Source organism: Camellia sinensis, chromosome 11, assembly GCF_055761805.1.
Source record: "Camellia sinensis isolate YWXY chromosome 11, ASM5576180v1, whole genome shotgun sequence".
Lineage (NCBI taxonomy): Eukaryota > Viridiplantae > Streptophyta > Magnoliopsida > Ericales > Theaceae > Camellia > Camellia sinensis.
This window is the reverse complement of record NC_138971.1, coordinates 166,935,413-166,962,310: the sequence shown is the minus strand read 5'-3', so window position 1 is coordinate 166,962,310 and position 26,898 is coordinate 166,935,413. Positions and strand designations below refer to the sequence as shown.

General features: G+C 38.1%; 1 protein-coding gene and 1 long non-coding RNA gene across 3 annotated transcripts; both read left to right on the top strand.

Annotated features, from left to right (window-relative positions):
• The first annotated feature begins 2,787 nt into the window (after window positions 1–2,787).
• LOC114261286 (spermine synthase-like) lies at window positions 2,788–11,685 on the top strand. Its single transcript, XM_082895642.1, has 7 exons — window positions 2,788–2,934; window positions 9,798–9,935; window positions 10,057–10,175; window positions 11,041–11,153; window positions 11,249–11,320; window positions 11,514–11,585; window positions 11,660–11,685. The coding sequence occupies exons 1-7, from the start codon at window positions 2,788–2,790 to the stop codon at window positions 11,683–11,685; spliced, it is 687 nt and encodes a 228-aa protein (XP_082751768.1).
• A 1,681-nt stretch (window positions 11,686–13,366) lies between these two features.
• LOC114259813 (uncharacterized) lies at window positions 13,367–15,060 on the top strand. 2 transcript variants are annotated; one of them, XR_014345445.1, is made up of 3 exons: window positions 13,367–13,562; window positions 14,095–14,223; window positions 14,952–15,060. It is a non-coding gene; the product is annotated as an uncharacterized LOC114259813 (long non-coding RNA). The 2 variants fall into 2 exon arrangements; XR_014345444.1 differs by having other exon boundaries at window positions 14,087–14,223.
• Window positions 15,061–26,898: the final 11,838 nt, after the last annotated feature.

Below are 26,898 nucleotides of genomic sequence, written 5' to 3'. Positions count from 1 at the left end.
CATTTACAAGTTAAAATTTAAAAAATATATATTAAATTCAAAATAAATTAATATAATAATGAATGCCCCTTGTCAAGTGCTCCTATTAGCATTAGCCATAGAAAAATAAGGGGACTTTCTTTCGTTTTCAAAAGTCCGACTTGGGAGATAGTAATTTCTTTCTACTTTGACGTCGGCTTCAAACTCTTCGATACATTGCAAAAAGGCCCTCATTCACGAGTACAACCCACTTCGTTACAATGTCGATTCTTCCATAAGAGAAGAGAGAACATGGTTGAGAAGTTTCAATCCAAAACATCTTGTATAAATAAAACTGATTTGATAAAACCCACATGTGAAACAGTTAGAAATCATCTTATTATATATTATGAAATACTAATAAAATTGAGAGTTACTAAAATAATTTTTATAAAATTAAAGGCTACCTTTTACACATTTTACAAATAATAATGAAATACAGAGGTTATAATATAATTTTGATAAACTTGGGGGGCGGGGGTAGCTATGGCCATCTCTCGTCCCTCTGTAGATCTGCCTCTGGTTAATTCATTTATTTGATTTGTTTTTGTGATCTAGCCTACCGGCAATTCCCAATCTTAAAAAAAGAAAAAAGAAAAAAACAAACAACTTAACCCTAGAGTTCATAATAAAAAGAAATAGTCAATCTTTGTTTTCTAATAAGGTTGAACCAACATATTCATCACCTTCCACCGCCTCTTCCTTTCTCATGTCGCCCAAACTTCTTCCTCTTTTTTCCGCTTGTTGACACTAGATAAGAATTTTAAGTCATAATTTTTTTACAATTATATTGTAAGAGGGGCTAATTTGAGCCCACTAAATTATTTAGGCCCAATAGCCCAAGATTAGTGGGCCCGAATTTATCGCAAGTCCAAGAATCGGTGGGCCCAGATTTATCGCCATCAAACGGATTGAATCGCTCTAAGCCTCGAAAGGGTTCGGATCCACGAACCTAGAGACTTACTCGGGCCCGGACTCGAAAGGGTATTAAGCAAGCCTAGAGATCTGAGGCACTCGGACTCGAAAGGATTCGGATCCACAAATCTAGAGATCCGAGGCACTCGGACTCGAAAGGATTCGGATCCACAAATCTAGAGATCCGAAGCACTTGGCTTCGAACGGATTCAGACGCAATCTAGAAGTCGCTCCGTTAATGAGTCCCAGAACACTTGCGGGCTCGGAGCTTTCCGGGATCTACGCACCAGAACCATGGGCGTAATGGAGTTCGAACAAAGGACCCGATCCCGAGGACGGTGAGTGGAGATAAATTCACTCTTCGGTTAAACTAGCCTATACCCGGGTCGAGGTGGCACGACCCCGGGGGGTCCATGAGACTCGGCAATATTTTGCGGCAGGATGTCCTCTGGGACTACCCCTGACCCTTTGGGATGATTGGGGATCATTGGTTAGGTGTGGCTAAGAAGAAGGGTTCGCCGAGGGATTGATCTCCTCTTCGGGGTTTTCTCATCCTCGGAGAAGTCACCTCCTCGGACAAGGTGGTTAGAGAGAATATCCCCCATGTGCCTTGCACATGGGCTCCATCTTACATCATGAGGTGCCTATAAATAGCACCCACCCATAGCTTTACAAGGGATGGATTTTGGAGATTTTTAACTCTTGGGAAAGAACTAATTTCCCTTCTCCATTATCAACCTTGAGAGTGAAAGTGGGAGATCAATGGGAGAGCCTTGCCATTATTCTATTCTCTAGCCATTTTGCCTTCTTCTTCACCCAATCTCTTATCTCCATCATCTCATTTATTGTTGTGTTCCTAAGTTGAGATTATTGAAGAATCTAAGCCTCTCATCATATTCTAGAGAATTCGATCTTCGAATTTTCCAACTCCTTTCTTGAACCCTCTCCTACATATATTATTATAATTTTTATTATAGTAAAACAATCCAAATTTAAAATATAAATAAAATAACATTCAATTCACACTTTAAAATAACATACAGCTCGTTTGATTTGAATTTTCAGAATTTACTTTTTAGAAAATTAAAATTTTTTATTTTTCGTATTTTTTTGTTTTTACTGAATTTTTTAATACTCTAAGCAATTTTTTAAATTTTTAGATACACCTAACATAAATATACTTAAAAAGTATAATATTTGTAAAAAAATCTTTAGAAAATTTACTAAATACCAAAAATATATAATAAAGAAATACGAGAATTCAGTACATTTAAGTAAGTTACATCTAAAAAAGTTTTTAAAAAAAAATTGCGTAAAATTTTAAAAATATTCAAAAAATAAAAAAAACACAAAAAATAAAAAACTTAATTTCTAAAAATTTGAATCCAAAAAATTAAAACCAAACACACTTTTTTTTTTTTTTTTTTGATCGGAATAGATAATTCATTTAATAGAGCCAAAACGGCATTTACAAGAGTCCATATAACCCAAAACTTACACCAAACAAAGAAAAAATAATACAAGAAGCACCAAGGAAGAAAACTATGAAAATATTCAGACGTACATATCGTACTCGTGCTCGTACTGTGATGCAGAGTCGATCATAAAAGTTCGACAATAGAGCATGTCTGAAATAAATCATAGATCCAACTACAATGAGGGTAAGCTAAACAAAAACGCACAGATGGACTCTAAGAACCAAACAAACCCAGAAACAGCACAAACCATTGAAAGAAAAAACAAAAACAAAAAAAAATAAAACCAAACTAGATAGACCCACAACCAAGCAGATCCGGCAGCAGCGTCTGTAAATACGGCGATGGAGAAGACCGGCGAGGAAGAGTCGGTGAGGCGATGGCTAAGGCGAATCCGGTGTCGGCAAATGAGGGTGGAAGAGAAGGCGGTGGCTATGGAGAAAGCGGCGATGGAGAAGACGAATCCGACCGGCGAAGAAGAGAAGGCGGTGGCTATGGAGAAGACGGCGGTGCAGAGGCAGTGAAGGCATAGATCTGAGAAGGCCACTCCCAGAGTGACTGGGTGGGGGAAAACACCTCACAAAGGAGGGAGAGGATGGAAGGCAAAGCTTCCAAGTTATGGGAAAGCAAAAGAGGAAAGGAAAGAGCAAAAGAGGGGCATGGGGAGGGGAGAGGAGGCCGGAGGCCGTCGGAAACCCCTTCCCCACCACCAGTAGCCACCAACTCGAGAAACCCTAGGGGGGGAAAATTTTAGAGAGAGAAGCTCTCAAACTAGAGAGAGATGAGAAGACTCGTCATGTCGTCCAAAACCAAACACACTTAGATAATTTATTTTTTTTTTCAATTTTGAAGTAGAGTTACAGTAACCAAATCATTATAGAGAACTCGTAATCCTATTTGCCACCCTCCCAACAACCCCACCTCTTTTTTCCTTTTGTTTCTTTTATATGATTAAACACAAGTGTGCATATTTTTTATGAAAAAGTTAGATTTGATAAACTACCATGTGTTCAGTCTACATCTCATTCTACATCATGCACATCATCATCTAACAGAGCTCAACCTGTAGAGGAACAAGAATAACCAATATGGTTAGTTAGGTTGTTAGCTTACTATGGTTAAGGAGTCGTTAGATGCAGAGTTAGTATAAACTATAGTTAGATGGTGAGTTAGGATGTAGACTTAATAGTATATATATATATAGATAAGTGTTGCTGTTGCATTTTGCTGAGGCAGAATTTTTTTGGTGTTGTTTTCATATGCGCATTGTCTGTTTGTATCTTGGGTTTGGAAACAGTAGTCACATTGGTGGATGGTGTTGTGGGAGGTTTTTGTTTTGTCTTTGCACTACTAGAAAAGTGACTTTTTGCAACTAATTTTATGTGACTGATTATTTGACGGTCGTAAAAAATAATATTTGCACTGCCACCCTTGACAATTTTCTCTTTTATTTATTTTGGCCTTTTCTTATACCTCTGCCCTAATCATTTCACTCTCACACTCCCGACATTTCCCCCAAATCTGATTTCGCTCGCTCGATCGTCTGAAGAAGAGGCCATGGTCGTGATGAAGAATTTGATTTCGCTCGATCGTGAAATCTGATTTCTCTCGCTCGATCGTCTGAAGAAATTGGTTGTGATCGATTCTCAAGAACTGTGGGATTGCTTGTGATCGATTTCGCTCTATAGATCACCAATGGTATGAACTCTCTCTCTCTCTCTCTCTCTCTCTCTCTCTCTCTCTCTCTCGTCAATGAGTCTCTTCGAATCATTCATTCAATCTAACTCTCTTTCTCACTGTAATTCGATCACTGTAATTCATTCTCACTGTAATTCAATCATTCATTCTTACTGTAATTCATTCAAACTTGTTTAGCTAGATATTAATTGAGGTTTGTGTTGGTTGATTCCTAAACAAATAGTTTAGCTAAATATTTGGTTGTTTTGATTGTATATACATAGACATATGAATCTGAAGCAAACTAGTTTAGCTGAATATTACTTGCTCCATGTAAATATATATATTTCCCCAATTCTAATATTGAAAGCATGGAATTGAGAAATTAACAAGTCTTACCTTATCAGCAAGGTCAATGTGAAGCCCATTTCCAAGTAACATGTCCATGTAATGTATCTGTCCCGCAAGCCCTAGAGAATGGAAAGGGTTCCCTTTCGCCTGAGATAAAAGAGTCACGAGAGTTTACAGGATTAATTAGCCTATTAATCAGCAACAAAATGTGCATTTCAACTCCTTTTTCACAGGAAAAATACCGAGGTAGCAAATAAATAAGAAGAATGTACTCTCTAAGTAACAATACTAACCAAGAAGCAGGTAATTACTAGGAGAGGCACTGTCACACCCATGGAGGAGATGGAAAAAAAAATTATTCAATAATAGGTTGTTCATTACTTTGACCACTTACTATTGATATTTTACCCAGGTTAGGAGTTGCATTCTGTTATAAAATATCTCTTTCTTCTAGTCCCAATAGCTGTTCAACCTCTGCAAGAATTAGACAATACTCCAGTTGATTGATCTTCGCCCAACAGTAGAGAAATTTCAAATTCCTATATATGTACTAGAAGCACAAAGACTAGAATTGTCGTTGATTTCTTTTGTAGGATGCATTGAATGTGAATATTCCAAAATCCAGTGATTAGGAAAGTCCATGTAAAATTTAGGTGATAAATGGTGACAAGTGGGAATATGTACATTTCAAAACAGGACAAAGTTATTGGTTATATTTTTACATGTAATTTTTGCTAGGGATCAACAGTGGGTGTTTAAAATGTCTATGGTCAATCACTATGTGCACCACAAAACACCTCTTTTGAATATGATGAGCGTAAAGCATTTGATGCTGGATTTCTTATGAAGGCAACCCCATTGCTTCTCAAATAAAATCCTCCACACTAACATATAATATAATGATACTGTTTCCTTTTTTTTTTATAAAGTAAACTTTGTACTGGAAGATTATTAATATGCTCTCATTTTTATTGGGAACTTAAAGATTAAAAAATAAAATAAAAAAATCATATACATGAAACATTACCCCAAAATTTTATTCCAATATATACAAGGAAAATTCTTTTGGACTCCTAAAACATTACCCCAAAATTTACCCTTAATGACGTGAATCGTTTGTAACATGTAATTTTTTTTATTTGTTTAGGAATCAACCAACACAAACCTCAATCACCCAGGCATGTTAGATTCATATGTCTATGTGTACAAGTTTGCTTCAGATTCATATGGACATATTAAGTACACTTTTAAGGCTCACCTCTGAACCCAGACAAAACATAACATTGAATTTGCTTTCGTTTTGCATTCATTGATGTGCAGATTATTTTTACTGTGTCATGTTGATTTTAACATATGATTTTTGAATGCAATGATCCCAAAGCCTTTATGTCACGACCCGAACCCGCCCCTATAGGTTAAGGTCATCACCGGCCAGTAATCACGTGATTACCTATGGCCTCAAACCAAATAAGACAAAACTCATCAGAGTAAAGGGGCCAAACGGAAGCAAATTTAAAACTTTGTCCATAGAGCCATGCTTATATTCACATCATAACATTCCATATATACATATGTTAATAACTCACAACAGAAAGTATAGTAACATAAAGTTCTATACAGACAAGATCATTCAAATCTAAGTCAGCCAAAACAAAGCTATATACAGACATACACCAAAGTCCTCACCAACATGACAAAATAACACAGAAGGGCAAAGACGTGTCTCGTGCATGAGACGCAAGGGCTGACTCTTCAAAACCTTAGTTGTTCCATACAGACTTCACTGGGGCTGGGTTTGGACTTCTCTTGGCTCACCTACAAACACATGAATGAGCGTGAGCGAAAGCCCAGTGAATAATATCAAATAAAGAATATACATTGGAATAATATACACCAAACGGCCTTGGGCCCAATTTATATTTCCACTAATACATACATACATAGACATATGTAAGTTAAGTAACTGCGGTTCCAAACACATCATACGGCCTTGGGCCCAATTCATTAGAGTCAAACTGTTATTCGTGTCAAACTAGCATTCGTGTCAAACTGTTATTCGTGTCAAACTGGTCTTTGGCCTTTTCAAACTTCCATATCAAACTGGCCTTTAGGCCTTTCAAACTTTCATATCAAACTGGCCTTTAGGCCTTTCAAACTTTTATTCATGTCAATCTGGCCTCTGGCCCATTCATGCATGTCAAACTTTCATTTATGTCAAAACGGCCTTTGGCCCAACCATTTATGTCAATCGGCCTTCGGCCCAATCATTCGTGTCAATCGGCCTTCGGCCCAATCATTTATTCTTGTCAAAACGGCCTTCGGCCCATTCATTCACGTCAAAACGGCCTTCGACCCATTCATTCATGTCCAAACGGCCTTCGGCCCATTCATTCATTCTTATCAAAACGGCCTCTAGCCCATGCATTTAGTATAACAACCATTGTCCACCAAACGAATCAATGCACTTATAAAACTTACATAGAAGTGAGCAATTTGGACAACAACATATTTCAGATATCAGATATTACTCACAGTGATCGGCTCGTGGATTTGCCCTAGAGCTTGACCCTACACATCCTATAACACATATGGGTCACAAACGATTCAATCCGTTCTTTAATTCACATATTCCTCTTTAGGCTTCATTCTTATCTCTTTAACTCAATTACAATGCTTAATGCATGCCTAAGAGTGCTTTCAAGTGAAAGAGAACGGAAAACGAAACATAGAACGATCACACAAAATTTTCAGAAACAAGGTCCTTGCTCGAGCGTGGACTTACCCGCTCAAGCGGACCCATGAGGTCTGCAAAAGTACTGGTTATGTCATTTTTACGCTCGAGCGTGGAACTTGGATGCTCGAGCGGAAGTCTATCTTACATAGCTCCCCGCTCGAGCGGGGAACGGGGAGCGTGGACTTCCCCGCTCGAGCGAATATCATGGTCTGCAGAAAATACTGGGAGCACGAAATTCACGCTCGAGCGGCGGTTTTCCCGCTCGAGCAGACATCAAATTTCTGGGTTTTTCAGAATGTGTTCTTGAGCTCAAATTCGACATTTCAACCACATTTATTGCATATGATGGCTCAAATCTCACATATGCTTGTACTAACATGGTACCAACACCAAATTACAACACAATAGAGTTCAATTTCACGAATTGATCACATGCATGCCCCAAACTAACTCAAACTCATGCATTCAAGGTTCCCATTTTTAATAAACAACATGCATGCCCATTTTGACTTTCATTTTCACTTCTAATGATGCAATTAGTGCGCATTCCCATGAAACTCAACAAAAACATGCTTGCATGTGGGATTACACTTCCAATCTTCCATAATTTACAACTTACATGCTAGATTTTGTGATTCCATAGGTATTCTTTACATTCTTGCACATATCAAGCTTTCATTCCAACAAAACCAACTCAACTCATGCTCTTGGTTACAAACAAACCTTGAACACACAAGATTACACATTAAACTCATGAATTCAAGAATCAATTGCTTACGTAGAAGCCCAATCTATGGTTAATTCTTGAACTAGACTTCAAATATCCAAGCTTGAGTCAAGATTGCACAAGTCTCTCCCTTCTATCTCTATGGCTGGCTCCCTCTCACTCTCAAGGCACCAAAATCAGATTTTTTTTTTTTTTTTTTTTTGAGTTCAAAAGAGGCAAGGGAGAGTGTATTAAGGCCCCCACTCAACACAATATAATAATAATAAATAATTGGGCACTAATTCACCAATTAAATCAGTTTAATCTGATCCGAATCAATTTTCAATTAAATTTCACCGTAGGCTCTAAAAATTATGCCAACCACAATGGCGTAATCAATTTCGAGTTTTATGGCTGATAAGGCCTTCAATTTAATTTCCAAGGCAGATAATCAAACAGATATTCCTACAGTGAACAGATAGAAATTCAAAATCACACATTTTCACATAAAGGCACACAAAATCATATTAGACATATAATCAAACTCATAATAAGGACCAATTAGCTAATTACGGAACAGGGTTATCACATTTTATGTTAATGATTTTAGATCCATCATCATTTAATTAGATCTATATTTAATCATTTCTAATTTTCCTAATATAGTCGAAGATGTTTTATTATGTCAAATATGTTGGGCTCAGTAATGAAACGCCATATGGTGTCATGAAGTTTCTTCACACTGCCAAATGTAGGCCTAGTTTTCCCTAAGATAGTATCTTTACTGGTATTATATGGTCAATTCTAGGTCAGAAATTAGCAACCCATCACTGTTGTGTGTGTGCATGTGCTATCTGCAAATTCAATGTTTCTAGTTGATTTCTATGCTCATACATTGTCAGCAACTTGACTTCACCAGTGATTTTCATCATCTCAAACTTGTAAAAAGTAGAAACTATAAAAATACTGTGTTAGGAGATGAAATGAGTGATCATATAAACTGGAAATGTTTCTTTTCTTCTTTGTTGCTTTTTGGATGAAATCCATATGTTTTGTAGCACAAAACAATAAGGAGGTTTACCTTTTGTATTTTAGACATTTGTATTACCTTTTTCAGTCCATCTTTTGACAAGTATTGCTAAGGCAAGCTTGTCTTCTGAAGCTTATAATTGAATATATTCAATTTTATTTTTATTTTCATATTAGTTTTGTGTGTGAAGCATAGCTGGCTTACAGTTTGCTGCAAACCCCAAATTTGATAAGTTAGGGATGCTTGAGTTTATGTTTTATGCCTTTTCTGGACGAGCATTAGTTTATATGTTTTGTATTCAACATACTGTATATCTTTCTATAACCTGCTTATGGCCAAGTCCTTTATATAGAACATGGATAACAAAGTTGGGACGGGTCATGAAATTATAGTGCAGCATTTTCATGAAATTAATACATGTGTTTTATTTTATTTTTATAATTTTGTTAGGTCTTTATATGGATTTGTTTCCCATGCAGTATGCAACATGTGCTGCATAGCAAACCCAAACTGTTACAAGGCAGTCATATTTTTTTTTTTTTGAGCAACGAAGAAAATCTTTATTGATGACGAAATCTTTTTTTTTTTCACAAATCTTTTTTGTTGCATTTTTTTATCTCACCTATATAAATCATTTTAGCTTTGGAACATATTAGAGGCCAGAAAACTTATAATTCATTCATCAATATATCCTTGAGGGCAAAGAGTCATGCTGGAATGTACTTTTTTATTAGATGTAATGTAAGGCATGCTTGCAATATGATAAATTATAATTGAAATTTTGATTGTTCATAATTACCTATGCTTATATTAAAGGGCTTGAGTGGTGTGTTCTGGTGTTCCTTCTAGATGAAGAAAAAAAAAATTAAAATTGTCCCTTTTTATTGTTAGTGTTTTTCTGGATTTATTATTCGACGGCCATGGTTAAGTCAGTTTGAGTTTTCACTTGTAAGAGAAGCACACTCAATGAAAGTAGAGAAGATTTTGTACAAGGATAAATCAGAGTACCAAGAAATTCTGGTTTTTGAGGTTCAACATTTTCATCTCCTAGTAGTAGACTGTCTTTGCAGTGATGACTTGCTTTCTGTTTTTCTGCCATTTATTGTCTTATTTATGAATTTCCTGCTGATACTGGTTCTTTTATTTACAGTCCTCTACATATGGGAAAGTTCTTGTGCTTGATGTCATTGTTCAGTTGACTGAGAAAGATGAATGTGTCTATCAGGAGATGATAGCTTATCTTCCCCTTTGTTCAATTCAATCCCCCAAAAACCAAAACTGTAATTTTCATAAATCATGGGTTCCATAGTTCATGATGAGTTTATTGTTTCTATTTTTATTCAAATTTAATTTCAAATGACATATAGCTATACCTAGATTATTGAAATTATAATGTAATTAAGTGTGAGGAACCTTTTGAATCCATAGCAGCTTCTTTTTTTCTCTTCTTTTATTCTAGTTGAACTTTAATAGGCATATGTACTTAGAGATACATTTGAAGTTAAATGTCCAACTACACATGATTGTTATGGTGAAAAAAATATATTCTCTCTTTGATTATCAATCTACCACGAGGTTTGAGGTTTGAGGTTTGAGGAGTACTGTGGAAGTGTGACGAGACTTCTTCCTTAGGGATTGTTGTCGAGGAACAGGGTCTATAGGTGCCCATATTCCTCACTGTTTTACTACCTTTTCATTTTTTGATCTTCTTAATATAACAAGTAGCAAAATAAGAACAACAAAAAATTTAAAAATGGTTTTCCTTTTATTATCACTATGTTGCACACTCTTCCCGGGGAATTTCAGACAAAATAGTATTTGTGTGCTATGTGCAAAATTTACTCTTTCTATTAGATTGAAGGCATTGCATGACAAATTTAATTCTAGAATTGAATATTAGACTCACCTTGTTTTTGTCTCATTGTTAAACTGTGAACAAATAATATTTCTATGTACTCTCAGCCTCAATTCATCATATTTACAAAAAGCAAGAGAACTTGTAATTTAAGTTGCCAATGATTGAGGAAAACATTGTTAGTAGAGCTAGCTATCTTCTGCTCTTCATGTTTTTGCAATCTATAATTATTATGTTTGTCCCTAGGTATTTGTGCTAAATTTAATTGAATTACTTGATGCAGGTTTTGGTTGTAGGTGGTGGTGATGGTGGTGTTCTTAGTGAAATCTCTCGCCACAATACTGTGGAGCTCATTGATATTTGTGAGATTGATAAGATGGTTATAGATGTATGTGGTGAATGATGTGCCCATTCATGTGATTAGATATTATTTGTGTTCTTCGTTATGTAACAAGTATGTTGCTGCAACTTCGTGCTTATGGGTTAGTAAAAAGTTTTTTTTTCCCAAAGTTAGCTATTGGCTTTGAGGATCCTCGTGTGCAACTGCATATTGCTGATGGTATGTGGAAAAGATGTTCTAATTATTTTTTACATGTAGTTTAGTGAATATGTGCATCTGAAATCTTATTATCCACTTTATATGGATCCATTAATCTAGGTTATTAATAATTTTACGTAATTAACGCCCCTAATTGTATAGCTAATTATATAGCTAGACTTTCCTGTTGATCTTCTTCTCATTATTGTGGCAGCTGTTGAATTTTTACGGAATGTACCTAAAGGAAAGTATGATGCAATTATTTTTGATTCATCAGACCTTGCTGGTATGTTTGTAATTCAAACTTTCTACCTGTTTTCCGTTTTCCTATTTATTTGCCTGTGTTATAGTGCTTTTCAGAATGTTACTTAACAAATGCTTCATGATCTCAAACTATGCGGGGAAAAAAAAAAAATTGATTGACAGTTGTCTTAGTTTTTCTTTTATATTTCTAGTCCTTGAAATTTAGGACCATATGTCACTACAAGAAATTGCACTTTTGGCGACTACTTTTGGCGACAACGTCAATTTTTCATTGCCAAAAGTATATTTTTGGCGACACAGTGATCATTTTCGTTGGTAAAAGTATACCTTTACCGACGCAATTTGTTGTCGTCGCTAAAAAGGTATAACATTATTTTAGCGCCAAATTTTTTGGTTGGCGCCAAAATTTCAAAACTTTTACCTACGAGGCTTATGTTTTAGCAACACAATGAGCGTTGCTATTAGTGTGCTTACTTTTGGCGACGACAAGTTGGCGTGGGTAAAGAGTTAACCATTTAGCGACGATAACACTATTCATCGGTAAAAGTTTTGTTAGTGGAATGATGTGATTTAGTAATTTGTGTTTTTTATTATAATTTTTGAAAGAGCTTTAACTATTTTAGTTACTGAATAGTAAAATTAAAATGATCATTGAATTAGATAACAAAATGAACCCATTGAGTCCAAACACACTCTTAAGTTGAGATGACTAATTTGAGATAATTTAAACTTTTTCAAAGAATATGGTTAGATTATCAATTTCAATATGTTTGTTCTTATTTTCAGAAACTAGTTTCAATTTTTTTTTTCCTAAAAAACTAAAAAAAAAATTGGGTGAAATTTTTTTTTATTATTTTTTGTATATTTTTATCTTTTAAATCATAAATATTTTTTAAAATTTTAAAAATATAATTTTGATTTTTATTGTTCTGAAATTATTTTTAATTTTTTTTTAAAAAAAACAAATCTAAAAATTGTTTTGAATATTTTATTTCATTTTATTTTATTTATTTATTTGGGGTGATCTGCTGATCGGCGATGGATATTTCTCTCTTAAAATTCCCTCCTTTTTTTTTTCACTACAACAAATTGGGTTTTTACGGCTTCACATCAACGACATACAGTAAATGCAAGCCGTGGTTTCTCACTTTTACGACTTATTTTTTTTGCATGTCATAAATAATTTCCCAACCACGACGTGTCTATTGCGTAGGTCGTGAATGCTAATAACGATGATTTTTTTACGGCTTGCAATGTTAGCCGTAAATAATGAAACATTTCTATGACCTGCATATGACATACCGTTAATACATTAACTATAAACGACATGCATACAACAGCCGTTAAAAATATTGAACATTCCACGACACACAAAAAAATCAATCGTTAAAAATTACACTTTTTACAACGCACAAAATGTCAACCGTTTAAAATATTATACTTTTTATGACACATAATTTATGCCGTGAATGGTACGACTGAAAATTAAAAAAGCACCAAAATGAGATACATATGGCGCTAATGACCAAAAATATATTAGAAATTTTTTTTTATCAAATTGTTTGGCTTCTAATTGGGTTAAGGAAGTTAGAAAGCTGTAATCGGATAAAACTAGAAGAGAGGAAGAAGAAAGAGGGTTCTAACCCTCATGTCTCTGCAAAAAACTCTTCAAACCCCTACCCCCTCTCTCCATCAGACCCCAAATCCCAAACCCTCCTCTCTATTTTTTTCATCTCTCTGCAAAAACTCTTCAAAACCCTCTCTCTCTCTCTCTCTCTCTCTCTCTCTCTCTCTCAGACCCCAAATCCCAAACCCAAACCCCAACCGGCATAACAACGAGTGAGAAGGAGAAGATGGACAAAGAAAATACACACAGACAGAGCTCTAAGCTTGAAGAAAAGAACGAAGAAAGAGAAGTAACGATGGAGAGAGAAGACGGCTGAGAGGAGACGGAAGAGACGAACGCACGCGAAGAAGAACACTTCCATCATTCAATCAGGTTTGTAAATTCAAACTAGGGTTTTGATTTGGGGATTTTCACTGAAAAGTCAAGGTTTTGATTGAGCAACTCCAAAATTATGTAAAATTAGAGAACCTTAAGGAACTCTAGGTTCTTGAATTAATTTTGAAAGCATGCGACTGTATTGTTTTAGATTGTGAATTTATTCTTTTTTTTTTATAAACTTCTTGAATCTGAGTTGGGAAAAATATGTTCAATGTCAATTGCGTATTGTGAAATTGTGTTCTTTAATGGGTTGAACACAATTTTTTTAAAAACAATTTGTTAATCTAAAACAATTGTTGTTCTGTTACAAAAATTAGGATCCTTTAACTTAGTTGTGATTGTATAAAATAAAAAATTAAAAAAAAAATTTCTTGAATCTAAAATTAGAGAACCCTAAGGGAATTCCAGGTTCTTGAACTAGATCTAGGAAGGAATTGAACTGGGAATAGGTTTATCGATTTTGTTTGACGCTAACTGATATTTGGCATTCTTATTCTCTTTCTAATGGTAAGCTTTAGATTTTCAGCTAAGTTATCATAAATTCAATGAGTCTCAAAGAGAACAAGCAGTTCTGAAGAGATTGCAACAGGGTGAAATTGTGGCCCAAATCTGTGATGCAGGAACACCAGGCATAAGTGATCCTGGTATGGAATTGGTGAGCATGTTATAATTTTCTGTTTGTTTATGATGAGAAGAACTGAATGTTCTCCTTTGGAAAAATGACGGCTGTCATGTCAATCTCTACTTTTTTTGTTACAGAATGTCTATGTCAATCTCTACTCGACTGCATTACATTTGAATCCTTATTGTTAGCTTGTAAGGTTTACATCACAGTATTAGAGCATATATATACACCTCTATATGCTACCACACTTCATTCCCGTACATATTAATCCTAAACTCTTTGTTGATGTAATTTTTTTATTTATTTTGATTTTGTTTGATTGTTCGACTGATTTGGTCACCCTAGTCTGCTAATATAGCGCACAAATATAGCAGGGGAAGACAACTGTTTGTAATTTCCACACACTCGTACACTTTAATTTATTTTCTTCTTTTATTTTGGTTTACTAAATTTTATATTGTGATAACTGACAATCAATTTGGTATTTTCTCTAGTTCACATAGATTGAAAGCATGTAATGCTCCTTTTGAATAAACCAAATCTCTTAAGATGTAGGATCCCAAAAACAATCACAATTTTCATTCTAATGGTTTTTTAAATAATCTTTTTCAAAAATATTGCTAACTTTAATTTGTAATGTGTCCTCTAAAGGTTTGAAAGGAACTCAGATTTTAGTCGAGATGACAGTTTAATTGGATGCTTCATGGGTTAATTAATTGATATGGACATAAACAATGTATTTTGGAAACTTAATGTAGGTTAAGTTATGTGTGGATGAAAATATTCCTGTTATTCCTACCCCTGGTCCTTCTGCTTTTGTTGCTGCACTTTCTTCCTCAGGGTTGGCTACTGACGAGCTTACATCTGGTAAGTTGCTCATGAATTTGACACCCTTAGTGTTGGCAACAATTTGGTGATAGTGGTAGGCTAGTAGCTAATATCATATGTATTGTTGGTTGTCTGTAGTTGGATTTCTGCCCAAACATGCCGGATCAAGGAAGGAGAGGTTGATTGTATCTGCAAAGGAAGTAGCAACACATATATTCTATGTTCCTCCTCATAAGCTTCATCAATTTATTGAAGAGGCTTCTTCTATTTTTGGTGACTGTAGGTAAATATTTGAGGAAGATCTTTATCATATCTTAGGATAATAATAGGAGTTTTCATGTCTTTGGGTATGTGCCACATCAACAAAAACAAAAAGAATCTTAATTTGTGTTTCCTTTCGTATGATTTTTTTGAGATAGTCATAGACCATTTTTTTTCTTTTGTGTATAGAAGTTTTAAAGAGTATAGCAGAATACATATTCATCATATCTTTAATACATATAGTGTATCATAGAACAAGCAAATAGCAGTTCTTTTGATTAAATGTATACTGAGAATATTTATCAGCCAAATACATTTTCTTTAAAATCTTTTTGTTGACTTGAATACACTTTGAAAAATAGTAGAGGGACTAGAAAATTCTTTTTAATATAAAAAATTTATGTTACAGTATCTCTGATATGATTTAAGTTTCATTTTAAAATGTTTTCATTGGGTATTTATGTCTTGGATGACTACTAAATTAGTTACATAAAAAATGAGGATGTGTGTGAACTTATCATGTCAGCTTGTTAAGCATATGCCATGGTCTTGCCCTTTCTTGTTCTTAATCTAGTAAGAGATGGACATGTCTAGGTCTAGTCCAGTTTGTTTCAGAGGGCAAGCTTCTTTTTTCTTTGAACATTGGCATTACAGTGTTACGTTCTATGTGTTCTTTAGGCATTTTGTTTTGTTCTTGTAGTTCTAAGAGATCACAACTCTGTGCAACACATGAAGGATTGCTGAGAAGTAATCATCATTTTCTTAGATCAAGCAACGCTAAAGTATTGTGAATTTAATTTTGAGAACTATTTCAAGCAAACTATATCTATTAACACTGTAAAAATTCAGTTACTATATCTATTCAGAGATATCACTTGATAAGGATTGGTGAGCTTATTAGTTGACCCTTTGCTTTGGTCCTTCATTTACTTTGATGTATTTTCATCTTTTAAATACCTGGATTAATGAATGTTCTCTAGTATTCCAGGTACAGTTGGAAAAATGACGTTGAAAACTGTTGGTATTGGGACAAATGTTTGCATGAAAGAATTAGATATTCAACCAAATTAAATGAAGTTTGTATATGTTGTTGGGGTTGTGCACACAAATCCATTCACCATTTATGTCTATAAGCTCTATCAAGAGCTAGATTCTCCATTGTTTTATAGGCCCTTGCTTAGTTCCTCATCAATTCAAGCCACATTCTTCTTGACCTTCTTGACATCTTTGTGTTGCCTTGTGTTAAAGTTAACATCAAAATAAGAAGGAATAAAAGTCGATCCTAATAAGTTTTCACTATAATGTAGTCGCAGTCATAACTCACTCGAGAACCATATAAATGTGTAGTCATAGATTCCCTAGGGGCACCGCACTGGGGGCGGGAGGCAGGAGGCGGGAGGCGGGAGGAAGGGACTAACTACATAAATTTTGGTTTATAAATTTACTTTTATTGGCAATGCAAGATTTTGGCTCCTATGTTTTCTATATATTCCTATCATTTCTTCTCCATTTAACCAAAATATGCACGCTCTTCTCTTTGATAATTGTTGTTGGTTGCACATGGTTTTTCTAGAATTCACTATGTTGCTGGTTATATACCCTGCAAATTTGGGATGCATTTATGAAGTCAATGGTTTCTCCCAATTGACACCCTTCAGAATTGAAAAAAACTAGAAATCCCCTAGATGTTGATTTGTGATTATGTATCAATTTTAAGCAGAATATAACAATCCCAATCAAACAATCAAGACAAAGAGACACAATGATTTAATGTGGAAAAAACCACAATTGGACACCTCCAACTGTGATCAAAAAACCACGGGCAACAGCCACAAGAACAATCCACTAAGAAGATTTAAAGGAATTACACAGGTATACTCTCAATTACCTAGCGAATCCACAACGCCTAATTGAACCAACCTCTATGTGCCTCTTCCAACCCCATCTTCACCACGGAATTGTCTTTCTGATGAGCCACTCCGGATTCCACCAAAGCTTCAGGCTCGAACTCTTCAGAATCCATAACTGAAGAACAACTCTCTCTTTTGTGTATAACAAACAAACCTTTGATGTACTCTCTTTAAATCATGAGTTGAAAACTCAATAAAAACATCAAAGAAAACTAGCAAAATCTCTCCAGATATAAACCTTAAGATCCAAAAATAAGATCTGGAGAAGTTCCATCAATAACCTTAGTTTTGGGAGAAAACCAAGTATTTATAGAGAACCAAAAGTAATCCTAGATTCAGAAGAAAACCAACTCCTTAATCAAATCTTGGAAATCTGGGATCGCGCGGTCCGCTCGAGCTCAACACAGCCCGCTCGAGCGGACTGACCAAAAACTGCGTGCAAACAAACTGAGATGCGCTCGAGCGTAGGAGAATCCGCTCGAGCGTAAAATCACACTCACCAGTATTTTTTGCTTGCCCTGACAAAATACTGAGACCTACTAATCTACGCTCGAGCTCACAAGGCTCCGCTCGAGCGGACAGAACAAAAACACAAAAAATTACAATTGAATCAACACAATGTTTTGTCTCCGGATTTGACAACATAGGTAGTACCTTCTCTGAAAAGCACAATTTGGGTTGGATTCGCATCTAAACACTCATAGCCTATAGCGACCCTGGTCTTTTCCCATTTAATTATTGTATCCGGACTGTTCCGTAGATTTTGTCATTGTATAATGGTTGTTGTTGTTATTCCTTATTTTCTCTTTTGGAATTATAGGATGTGTTGGGCAGGTTTGTTTCAGGTTGGTTGGGTTTAGAAACCAAGAGTTACTGTCCAGGTTTTTGGTTCTTCGCTCGAGCGAGGAGTTGTTCGCTCGAGCGAGAGGTAGTGTTTGATTTGGACCTGTAGCTGAGCATTCTTGGCTCGAGCGAGCTTTTCTTCGCTCGAGCGAGTTAGTTCATCCTTCGCTCGAGCTATAGTTCCTTCGCTCGAGCGTGTGTCTGGGTTCAGACCTGAGGGTTTGAGTTCTTCGCTCGACCGAGCTTTCTTTCGCTCGAGCGAGCATTTGAGTTGTTGGCTCGAGCAAGGCTTCCTTGGCTCGAGCGTAGTTTCTCTGTGTCTGGTCGCTCGAGCGACCAAGTCTTCGCTCGAGCGAGCCTGTCCAGTTTATATACACAGCAGCGGGATTTGATCAGTCTTTTTCTTATTCTTTTGATTCAAAACCCCTGGTTCGACTTCTCTCTCTCCCTACTCACCTTCTTTCTTAGATTTGATCCACTTAGGGTGTGTTTCTACCCTAGATCCTTCATTAAAAAGATAGAGTGAGGCAAGGGCTACCATTTAATCTGAGCATTTGACGATTTGGAGCACTTTGGTATTTTGGGCATTCATCTCTTTCTTCATCTTTTTGGGTTGTTTTCTTTGAGGTAGGGATTTCCTACTCCATTTTATAGGTTTTGCTCTAAGTTTTGGTATTTTGATGTGTTGGGTTACTTTGGTAATTTTCAGGAAAACCCTAGTTGTTGTAATAAATTAATTTATATAATCAATTCAGGGAAAATTGGGGAATTTAGTTGAATTCATGGAATTAATGAATTTATTGATTAAATGGTGTAGTTGGTTAGTTTAATCACTCACCTATGAAAATGTTGGAATTATGTTAGTTGATACATTTATTTCCTGTTTAGAAATAACTGTTTTGGGCTATCGGTGGAGGATAGTCGTGATTGTTGTAGACATTGCATGTGGATTAGGAATAACTGAAACTAATCACATTGGTTAAGTCATTAACTTTGACTATTGCATTGATACAGAAAATACGTGTATTGATTGAGCATTGCATTTGCATACATTGTTTTGTGTGGGAGGAGATAGGGGATGTACTCCACGGTTTAGGGGAAGATAGGGGATGGACCTCTAAACCGGATTTTGTTTGGGAGAAGATAGGGGATGGACTCCATTAGCATCACTTTTATGTGTGCTTATTATATTGAAGTGTTTTTTATTGATACAGCACTAAAATGTGTATCAATCTGGAAGTAAGAAGTGTTGTGAATTGAGCTTGAGTCTCATTTGTTTGTTGATATTGGAAGGATGTGAATATGGTATATGTAATTCACTGTTGTAGGTTGGCCAGGTTCTGAGCCATGTTGATAAAATTGGAGAGTAAATTGTATCTTAGACAATAGTGTCATGAGACTGTAAAATGAAGTGGTTGATTATCTTGGTTAACCATCTGTCAAATACTATTGCTTTATTCATTGCTTATATGTGGTTTAGTATATTTCTACTGGGCTGTGGCTCACCCTTTATGGGAACATCATTTTCAGGTTCAGGTGATAAGCAACCTCCCAGGACTTAGTTTGGAAGGATGCGGATTTTGAAGACTTGTCTTTAGTTATTTATTTTAAATAAGGTTACATGTAAACATTCAAGCCAAGGGCTTAACTTGTAAATGGGTTAATACTCATTCTTTTGTGTCCAAGTGTTAGCTTGGAAAGATGTAAGCCCTTAGGGCATTTATTTGATGTTCCATGTAATGACTTTTAATAAAAGTACTCTGATGAATAATTCAAAAGATTCGTTTTCTTTTAATAATGCACGTTAATGTTATGTACATTATGGGGTTTAATTTGAGGACGTTACAACTTGGTATCAGAGCGTACCGGGTTTGAATACTTTGGGTACGTGGGAAGTGATTAGTATCACATTGGGTTCGTCTCGTTTGATAGAGACTTAGTGTAATGTTATATGCTTATGTGATAACATGTTTATGTGATTATGTGGGTATGGAATGTAGTTTCTAGGATGTTGATTGGACCCTTGAGTTTCTTGTAGTCTTGTTGGAAAGGCACTTGATCACTGCTGCTTCCAACCGGAACTATAGTAACGCATTGGGACTATCATTATCCGGGAATGAAATTCGTAGGTGCTTATGTGATTATGTGCTTACGTGGAATGAATTATTGTTGTCCAATGCATTAGGACGCGAGTGTTTAGTTTCGGCACATTTATTAATGTGTTAATGTCTTTGTTTCCTTTATTAGGATGTCAGGACGAGGACGAGGACGCGGTAGGCGTGGTAGGCCGGGTAGGCAGGAGGTGCCTGTGCTAGAGGAGATTCCGACAGTTCAGGAGGGAGTTGGCCAGGCCAATGTGGCCGAGCCAGTAGGCCAGCAGGCTTTGGGCGCTCTAGCCCGAGAGATAGCAGGGGCATTCAGGGAGTCAGTAGGCATTCTCAGAGTTGAGAATCAAGCTCAGGTTGTTGCTGCAGATGCAGGACCTTCCTTTCTGAAGAGGGAGTTCTTCCGGTCTAATCCGGATGAATTTGTGGGTGATCCTAAAGAGCCGCTTAAGGCAGATGAGTGGCTCGAACAGACAACGAAGACGTTTGAGATGCTTGGCATCGAAGACGAGGGGTTGAAAGTGACCTTGGCATCTTTTCAGTTGAAGGGAGATGCGGGTCAGTGGTGGAAGTTCACTAAGGGGCGTATAGGAGGTACATGGGAGGCTTTTGTGAATGCATTCCAGGAGAAGTTTTTATCTCCGGCAGTCAGGGAGAAGCTGCGAGACCAGTTTTGTCAGCTTAAGCAGGCGAGTTCTTCAGTGGCCGAATTTGAGGCTGCATTTACTAGTTTGTCCAGGTTTGCACCTGAGTTGGTGGCGTCTGAGGAACGCCGTTGTATTGAGTTTGAGAAGAAGTTGAGGCGTGGCCTCAAGCTGAGAGTTGGGGGAACTATGATTCGAGATTATGGGCGTATGGTTGATGCTGCAGCCCATATGGAGATCATGATGCAGGAGGAGGAGGAAGGGCAGAAGGGCTCCAAGAGGAGTCAGGATGGTCAGAGTGATGGTAGGAGACAGAAGGGTTTTAATCCCCAGCAGTCTCAGGGTAGCTATTCTAGATCGACTTTTCCTGTACCGAGTGCTAGTTCGGGGAAAGGCAGTCAGGGAGACATTACCTGCTTTAAGTGTGGCCAGCTGGGCCACAAGTCTCCAGTTTGTCCTCAGAGGGGAGGAGTTCAGAGAGCAGCATCATCTTCGGCTCGATCTCAGAGCCAGAGTCAGGGTAGAGGCCAGCCACTCTCGTGTTATCAGTGTGGTCAGCCAGGGCATATGAAGAGGTATTGCCCGCAGTTGGGTGGCACACCTGGTGCATCCGGTATGAGGCCGATTCAGGGACAGCAGCCAGCTCCGTCAGGTCAGGCCTCGAGGGCCAATCAGGGGGCTTCATCGTCCCAGTCAGTACAGCAATCTTATGCTCCTAGGGTTGAGCAGGTTGATCAGAGGTCGTCTGGGCGAGTGTATGCTGTTACCGCACAGGATCTTGTGCCAGCACCATCAGTTGTGAGAGGTACCTTCTTGTTTTGCAACTCGGTTGCTAATGTTTTGATTGATACGGGTGCATCTCATTCCTTTGTGTCTGCTGCATTTGCGTCTGTTTTGGAGTTGGAGTTAGCACAGTTAGCATCTCCTATTTGTGTAGTGTCACCTCTTGGAGGTGAATTGATTTTGAAACAAGGTGTTAGGGGTTGTGATATAGAGGTTGATTATCATAGAATCCCATTTTCCTTTGTAGTTATGCCTATGAGGGGTTTCGATGTTATTTTGGGTATGGACTGGTTATCGTCATACCGGGCAGTTATTGATTGCTACCGCCAGAGGGTCACTTGTTGTACCGTGAGCGGAGAGTATTTTCATTTTCTGGGGGACCGGGTTGGTGATGTGTTGCCACCGGGGTACATTCCGCGAGGACAGAGTGAGCTTAGTAGTCTACTTGCTAACTTTTTGATTAGTGAGGATGATGAGACTCAGATTGTGTTGCCAAGGGTGGTTTGTGAGTACTCGGATGTCTTTCCCGAGGATCTTGTTGGTTTGCCACCGCATCGGGAGATTGAGTTCTCTATTGACCTAGTGCCCGGCACGGCGCCAATTTCCATGGCACCTTATCGTTTTGCCCCAGCCGAGCTAGTTAAGTTGAAGACTCAGCTCCAGGAGTTGCTAGACAAGGGTTTTATTCGTCCTAGTGTTTCGCCGTGGGGAGCACCAGCTCTCTTCGTTAAAAAGAAAGGTGGTGCTTTGAGACTTTGTATAGATTACCGGAAGTTGAATCGGGCTACGGTCAAGAATAAGTACCCTATGCCCCGTATAGATGACCTGTTTGACCAGTTGAAAGGTTCCCGTTGTTTCTCTAAGATAGATTTGAGATCGGGTTACCACCAGTTGAGGGTCAGGGAAGAGGATATTCCGAAGACGGCATTCCGTACACGGTATGGCCATTATGAGTTTTTGGTGATGCCATTCGGGCTCACCAATGCACCGGCAGTTTTTATGGCTTTGATGAACCGGATCTTCCGGGAATTCTTGGATCGGTTTGTAGTCGTTTTTGTGGACGACATCCTTATTTATTCACCTTCTGAGGAGAAGCACAAGGAACACTTGAGAGTGGTGCTTGAGTTACTTAAAGCCCATAAGCTTTATGCTAAGTTTGGGAAGTGTGAGTTCTGGCTAGAAGAGGTCAAGTTTTTAGGCCATGTTGTTTCTGGGGAAGGAGTGTCTGTTGATACATCCAAGGTAGAGGCAGTGCAGGATTGGGCACAGCCTAAGAACGTTTTTGAGATCCGTAGTTTTCTGGGATTAGCTGGTTATTACCGTCGGTTTGTAAAAGATTTCTCCAGATTAGCTTCGCCTTTGACTAGGTTGACTCGGAAGGGAGTCAAATTTGTATGGAGTGAGACTTGTGAAAAGTCGTTCCAGGAGTTGAAAGTTAGACTGACCACCGCTCCGGTCTTGATTATTTCAGAGAGAGGGTTGGGTTATGCAGTCTATTGTGACGCCTCACGAGAGGGTCTGGGTTGTGTGTTAATGCAAGAAGGGAAAGTAGTTGCCTATGGCTCACGTCAGTTGAAAATTCACGAGCAGAATTACCCTACGCATGATCTAGAGTTAGCAGCTGTGATATTTGCCTTGAAGATTTGGAGGCATTATCTTTATGGTGAGAGATTTGAGGTATTCTCGGATCATAAGAGTCTGAAATATTTGTTTACACAGAAAGACTTAAACTTGAGGCAGAGGAGGTGGATGGAATTTATAGAGGATTATGATTTTGAGTTGCATTATCATCCGGGAAAGGCCAATGTGGTAGCCGATGCCCTTAGCAGGAAACCTATTGGTGATATGGCTGGTATAGCCATCCGAGAATGGGAGATGTTGGGTGCACTTGGGGAGTTTGACTTACTTCTGGGCGAATCCGTTGAGGCTGCGGCCTTATTTTCTGTTGTTGCACAGCCCACACTTGTGACTCGAGTATTAGAGGCTCAGAGAGGTGACCTTGAGGTAGAATCTCTCCGTGAGAAGATTTCCGGTGGGAAGGTAGAGAAGGGTTTGACGGTGTATTCCGACCAGAGTGTGAGATATCGAGACCGTCTGTTTGTGCCGAAGTCTTGCCGAGAGGAAGTACTCCGAGAGTTCCACCATTCACGCCTTGCGGTGCATCCGGGAAGCACTAAGATGTATCGGGATTTGGGTCGCCAGTTCTGGTGGCGGGGTATGAAGAGAGATGTGGCAGCTTTCGTATCTAAGTGCCTTACTTGTCAACAAGTGAAGGCCGAACATCAGAGGCCAGCGGGTTTATTGCAACCCTTGCCTATTGCCGAGTGGAAGTGGGAGCATGTCACTATGGACTTCGTTGTGGGTCTTCCGAGGGCTCAGCGGGGTAGTGATGCTATTTGGGTAGTTGTGGACCGGTTGACTAAGTCGGCGCATTTTATTCCTATGCGTGTTAGAGATTCAGTAGATCATCTTGCTGACTTGTATATTCGGGACATAGTGAGATTGCATGGGGTCCCAGTGACGATCGTCTCAGATAGAGATCCTCGTTTTACTGCCAGGTTGTGGCAGAGTTTGCAGAGTGCCTTAGGCACTAAGTTGACCTTTAGCACGGCTTATCATCCTCAGACTGACGGACAGTCCGAGCGTACTATTCAAATCCTTGAGGATATGCTTCGGGGTTGTGTTCTAGACTTTAGTGGATCGTGGGAGAGGCACTTGCCGTTGGTGGAGTTTGCCTACAATAACAGTTTCCAATCTAGTATCGGTATGGCACCATTTGAGGCCTTGTATGGCCGACCGTGTAGATCTCCTGTTTGTTGGGCTGAGGTGGGTGATGCACCTCTGTTGGGTCCGGAGTTGGTGAGGGAAACGACGGAGAAAGTTGAGCTTATCCGTAAGAGGCTTGTTACGGCACAGAGTCGTCAGAAATCGTATGCCGACCGTAGGAGGAGAGCTTTGGTGTTTGAGGTGAGTGATCATGTCTTTCTGAAGATATCACCTAGACGAGGTTTGATGAGGTTTGGGAAGAGTGGGAAGTTGTCCCCTCGGTTTATTGGTCCGTTTGAGATCCTTGAGAGGATTGGCGAGGCTGCTTATCGTTTAGCCTTGCCGCCGCAGTTGTCCGGAGTACATGACGTGTTTCATGTGAGTATGCTTCGGAAGTATGAGCCGGATCCATCACATGTGTTGGATTGGACCGATTTAGTGGTTGATGTGGATATTTCGTTTGAGGAGAGACCGGTTCGGGTATTGGATAGGCGGGATCAAGTTTTGCGAGGCAAAACCATCCCTTTGGTCAAAGTTTTGTGGAAACACCACGGAGTGGAGGAAGCCACTTGGGAACGTGAATTGGAAGTCCGCGAGAAATATCCGGACATGTTTGTTGATTTGTAATCTTACAACTAGATTCTGTTATATTGTTGAACTTAAGAGCTTTATATATGTCTTAAGTTGTAAAACATTGAGTATGTTTTGGTAATTGATTGTATCTTGAAACTTGTTTCATTATAGAAGATTAGTTTAACATTGTATATGTTGGTTACATTGTTGGATGTGTTATATATATCATGCAATTGAATATGATATGGAAATTGTTAACATTGAAGGGAATAATGCATAATAGTGGTGCAGGTTGAAATATATGTTATTTTATATATATTGTGGGATACCTCTTGATAAAAAGATGAAGTGACCAGTATTGGGTCAAGTTGTTTATTATGGTTATATTATATCATTGGGAAATTGAGAAAAATCTGTTTTCAAAAAATTCATGCTTAATTTCGGGGACGAAATTCTTTGAAGGGGGGGAGGTTATAGCGACCCTGGTCTTTTCCCATTTAATTATTGTATCCGGACTGTTCCGTAGATTTTGTCATTGTATAATGGTTGTTGTTGTTATTCCTTATTTTCTCTTTTGGAATTATAGGATGTGTTGGGCAGGTTTGTTTCAGGTTGGTTGGGTTTAGAAACCAAGAGTTGCTGTCCAGGTTTTTGGTTCTTCGCTCGAGCGAGGAGTTGTTCGCTCGAGCGAGAGGTAGTGTTTGATTTGGACCTGTAGCTGAGCATTCTTGGCTCGAGCGAGCTTTTCTTCGCTCGAGCGAGTTAGTTCATCCTTCGCTCGAGCTATAGTTCCTTCGCTCGAGCGTGTGTCTGGGTTCAGACCTGAGGGTTTGAGTTCTTCGCTCGACCGAGCTTTCTTTCGCTCGACCGAGCATTTGAGTTGTTGGCTCGAGCAAGGCTTCCTTGGCTCGAGCGTAGTTTCTCTGTGTCTGGTCGCTCGAGCGACCAAGTCTTCGCTCGAGCGAGCCTGTCCAGTTTATATACACAGCAGCGGGATTTGATCAGTCTTTTTCTTATTCTTTTGATTCAAAACCCCTGGTTCGACTTCTCTCTCTCCCTACTCACCTTCTTTCTTAGATTTGATCCACTTAGGGTGTGTTTCTACCCTAGATCCTTCATTAAAAAGATAGAGTGAGGCAAGGGCTACCATTTAATCTGAGCATTTGACGATTTGGAGCACTTTGGTATTTTGGGCATTCATCTCTTTCTTCATCTTTTTGGGTTGTTTTCTTTGAGGTAGGGATTTCCTACTCCATTTTATAGGTTTTGCTCTAAGTTTTGGTATTTTGATGTGTTGGGTTACTTTGGTAATTTTCAGGAAAACCCTAGTTGTTGTAATAAATTAATTTATATAATCAATTCAGGGAAAATTGGGGAATTTAGTTGAATTCATGGAATTAATGAATTTATTGATTAAATGGTGTAGTTGGTTAGTTTAATCACTCACCTATGAAAATGTTGGAATTATGTTAGTTGATACATTTATTTCCTGTTTAGAAATAACTGTTTTGGGCTATCGGTGGAGGATAGTCGTGATTGTTGTAGACATTGCATGTGGATTAGGAATAACTGAAACTAATCACATTGGTTAAGTCATTAACTTTGACTATTGCATTGATATAGAAAATACGTGTATTGATTGAGCATTGCATTTGCATACATTGTTTTGTGTGGGAGGAGATAGGGGATGTACTCCACGGTTTAGGGGAAGATAGGGGATGGACCTCTAAACCGGATTTTGTTTGGGAGAAGATAGGGGATGGACTCCATTAGCATCACTTTTATGTGTGCTTATTATATTGAAGTGTTTTTTATTGATACAGCACTAAAATGTGTATCAATCTGGAAGTAAGAAGTGTTGTGAATTGAGCTTGAGTCTCATTTGTTTGTTGATATTGGAAGGATGTGAATATGGTATATGTAATTCACTGTTGTAGGTTGGCCAGGTTCTGAGCCATGTTGATAAAATTGGAGAGTAAATTGTATCTTAGA